A 4,014-nucleotide genomic window follows, 5' to 3' on the forward strand; every position below is an offset into this window, starting at 1 on the left:
CCCCACCCCGGGGCTCATCATGCCATACTCCTTACCATCTCCACAAGCCCCACTCTACAAGCCCCACTTCCCCAGTTGAAAGGGAAAATGTTTTCATTATTACCTAGAACTATTGCTAACAGGTGGCACCCCCCATCCTCTGCCAGGGTATGTGAATTTTCAGAAATCTAAGGCATTAAGATACTCCTTTGCTGAATAATATCTATCGATCACCTACTACATGCCAGATACTGCTTTAGGCACTGGGAATTCAACAGATATGAAGTCAGGCAAACCACTATACTCCAGTGGCACTTTGAGTTAAGTTGTGGAACACAGCCAGGAGATCTGTACAGCTGCGGGCCTCACTTCATGGTTGGAAGACTTTGCAAGCAGCAGTCTTCTCAGGCAATGTTCAGTAATACCAGGCTTGCTGCCTGCTAACCCAGCCCCAGTAGCTTATTTTAATACCTCCATTGATTCCCTGATAGACATTACCATCCCTCCTCCTCTGGCATCTAAAGTATTCCTCCCATCTAAAGTGGGCAACAAATGGATAGTTTCTTGGCTGATTAACATTGGCCTACCTTTAAGTTTCCTTACTGCCATGGAATTCAAATGGATCCCACAGGGTCTGTGACAGTGAGAGGGGAGCTGTTACACACAGCCAGCTTATGACCAGACCATTTCATCCTCTAAAAGGAGAGCCAGGCAGGACGCAGCCCGAGAGGTTAAAGAAGCTGGATCCCACATGGCTGACTATAGTTCAAATCCCAGCCCTGGCAGATTTAAACACACACCTCCCCCTCCCTCCCCCAACCCCCGTTTTTCCAAAATCCCAGCAGGATGGGGAAGTGGAGAAGGGACTGAGGCATGACCATGCACATCAGAGGATGCTTTCTCCCTCCTCTCTCTAGTGAGAGCACACATGCTCTGATAACTTAAAATAAGAGCATGTGGGATTGTCTTTGCATTCGTCTAATTAAACATTCAAAACCACATGTATGAAAACCTCAGCTTACACATTTCACCTGCATGGATAAAATAAGGGTTTCTGATGTTAAACAACTGAGTCATGGAGATTTTATTGTTTCCGTTCAAATATTAATAAAATGCAGGAGAACAAAATGTCGCTTGACTTCCTCTTTGTAATCAACAATTCAGTGCAGGAATCAGACGGATTTTATTGAACCCAAGAGAACTTGGAAGGAGAGAATCAACTTCTCAGTACAGAACCATCTAAAACCTCTAGCAATGCATATTCCAAATTTAATTTCTTTTTTTTTTTTTTTTTTTTTTTGCAGAAAGTAAACCCAAGAAAGGTATAAGCTATCCATCAGCCCTTACGTACTCATCGTCGAGAAGCCCAGCCACCAAAGCAGGCAAGTGTTCACACGTGATTCATCTAAACCCCTGCGTTTGTAAACACGCGATGTTGTGTTTTAGAAGGTAGTGCAGAAATTAACATCTTAACTGGTCAAGCTCCACTGATGCTGGTAATATTTTAACAGATGCCAGGAACATGGGCACAGAAATCAATGGGATCAGATGGCTGGAACTGAAGAGTGAAGGCTTTATTTTTTGTTTCTGCAGTTCCAAGATTCTCTATTTGTGTCATTTTCATTCAGAATGACTGTTGCCTTGAATTTTATTGTATTGTTACTTTGGAAGAGGACGTGACATTCTGTCTGGAAATGTTCTCTGGCAGCTAAAAGGAAAAGGCTGTATCTACTTAGGTATGAAATGAAGGGAAGCAAAGGGAGCGATGTGGTTTATGTGATAACAACAAGCAGCTAATCCAAACAGCCCAGGCCAATAATATGGCGTCTATGGCGCTGCGCCAACCCAGCTTCCACAAAAGCAGGAACGGGTAGACCTCAGGCTAAGAAAATGCCTTTTTCTAGGATTCTGTGTTAAAATCAGAGCTATACTGACCATTATGTGTCTTTGGGGGTGTTTTGATTTCCCACACAAAGAGAAGCTATGAGTAGCTTTATAATGGCATCCTGCATTGCATCTAGAAACTTCATGGGCTAGCTGACCTACCGTACTTCAGGTCTATGCATATACTTACGCATAACAGAGGATAGCAACAGAGGCCCAACACCGTGGCAAGGCAGTAATGCAACTCTGCAATGCTGGAAGCTGTGTGGAAGATTGGGGTTCTGTCCCCGGGTCAGCTTGTATGCACCAGACAGGAGCTTGTACTCCTGGCTGGCAAGGCTGAGAGACAAAATTAACTCCACGGACTTTCAGGAAGGCTGGATGGCAGAAGGTGGCATGAGACCCTGTGGAAGGTACTTGTCTTCGGTTTTTCTTGCATGAAAGGAGATAAACGTAAAAATGCAATAGACGTTAGCATTCATTGGTCATTTGCCGTAAGCCAGGCGTTCATCCAAGAGCACTCCCTGAGCGCTGTGCTTAACCACCCCGACCACCATGGTGTGTACTGTTCTCACCCTGAATTTACAGTAGGGGGAAATACAGACCCTGACCTTTTGCCAGACAGCCAGAAGTCACAAAGCCGAGAATCAAACCCAGTCTCTAAACCATTACCGTAAACATTCTTATGCAAATAGCAGTACATAGAAGGCATCCCAATTTGAGGGATCCTGTCCTCAAATTTTTGTCTCCCCTCCCTCCCCAATTACTGCCCAAACTACATCTTTCATGACTTAATTAGTCCAGTGACCTAGACGTGTTTGATTGCAAGGATTTAGCAGCTCCTGACCCCCCTGCTCACAAGCTGGCAGTGGGTGGTGGTGCCCCATTTTCCGAGATATCCCCCATCCATTTTTGGTGTGGGCACAGGAGAGAGGAATAGGTGACAGAGGTCTCTAGCGGCTGGCACCTGCGTTTCACCTAGCCCAGCTGTCTCTGCTCATGTAACAGTTTACTGAGTAGTGAGTGTGGTAATCTGGGTAAGGGCTTGCCGGCCTTATCCTGGCCCCGCTTCTAGAGCTAGAAATCCATACCCACTCCTTTCTCCCAGTTAGGGATTTCATTCTTTGGCCCAGCAGCCCCTGGGCTGCCCCCCTTCACTCAGAGCCATGGGAACGAGTGGGATGCTCTTTAGCCTAACTCCTAACTGGCCCATACAATACCCCACTCTGACCTTATCGCTTTAAAGCAGGTGAAGCTGGAGGGCGGTGGAGGGGAAAGTAACTAGTAAATGACTTAGATTTCACATCCATTGGGTTTCTATGTCCTCCACAGCAGGCATCAATTCTGTCTACCCCAAGTACTGTCCACCCATCCCCGCTATTCTCACCCTTAATTTACATTCGAGGAAAATACAGCACAGAGAAGTAACCTACCCCTTAGCCAGACAGCTAGAAAGTAGCAAAATTGAGAATCAAACACAGTCTGAATCCAGAAACTCGAGATATCACCTGTCCTTTGTTTTTTGGGGGGTTTTTGTTTTGTTTGGGGTTTTTTTTGGTGTGGGCACTCACCCCCCCATGTCCCCCCTCACTCCCCCATAATCACTTATTCCAGAACATGAGTTGCTGACATCCCAAAGGCATGCGCGTGGGCCAGGGCGCTTTTATCATAGTTACTAATACCTGCAATAATAAATTAACTAGAGCCGTAACTTAAACACCAAGCATTGCTGAGGTCACTTGTTCCTTTACAAAACCATCTCAGTCTTCGAAGGCAGTATCACCAGGTAATGCTATTAGTTCTTTATTACATAACTGTCAGCCTGAAAAAATTAAGTTCATTCATTTATTTAATAACCACATATTAGGCACCTCCCCGTGCCAGACCCAGAGCTAAACTACAAGTATTCCAACATAAAAAGGGAGACTGGGAACCAGCAGTTAGCATAATGGCTATGTCACTGGACTCCCACGTGGTCGACCGTGGTTCGTGTCCCGGACCCGGTGGCTTAAAACTCACACCGGGCACGTGTGCATGCGTGCCCAAGATCCCGAGAGGAGAATGGAGGAGAAGGGATTGCGGCGTGACCATCCCCCCTGGGGGGTGATTTCTCGCTTTCTGTCTCTATGTCTCTCTCTGTCTGTCTGGCGA

General features: G+C 46.0%; 1 protein-coding gene across 3 annotated transcripts in view; it reads left to right on the forward strand.

Moving 5' to 3' along the window:
- Positions 1-4,014, forward strand: part of VIT (vitrin) — a 132,482-nt gene that overhangs the window by 65,643 nt on the left and 62,825 nt on the right. For all 3 annotated transcript variants that reach the window (XM_006151330.2, XM_027772992.1, XM_027772993.1), the window contains exon 6: positions 1,284-1,361. In XM_006151330.2, the coding sequence (XP_006151392.1) occupies positions 1,284-1,361 (78 nt within the window). The remainder of the gene's footprint in view (positions 1-1,283; positions 1,362-4,014) is intronic.

Source organism: Tupaia chinensis, unplaced genomic scaffold (assembly GCF_000334495.1).
Source record: "Tupaia chinensis unplaced genomic scaffold, TupChi_1.0 Scaffold000317_1, whole genome shotgun sequence".
In the NCBI taxonomy this organism is placed as follows: domain Eukaryota; kingdom Metazoa; phylum Chordata; class Mammalia; order Scandentia; family Tupaiidae; genus Tupaia; species Tupaia belangeri.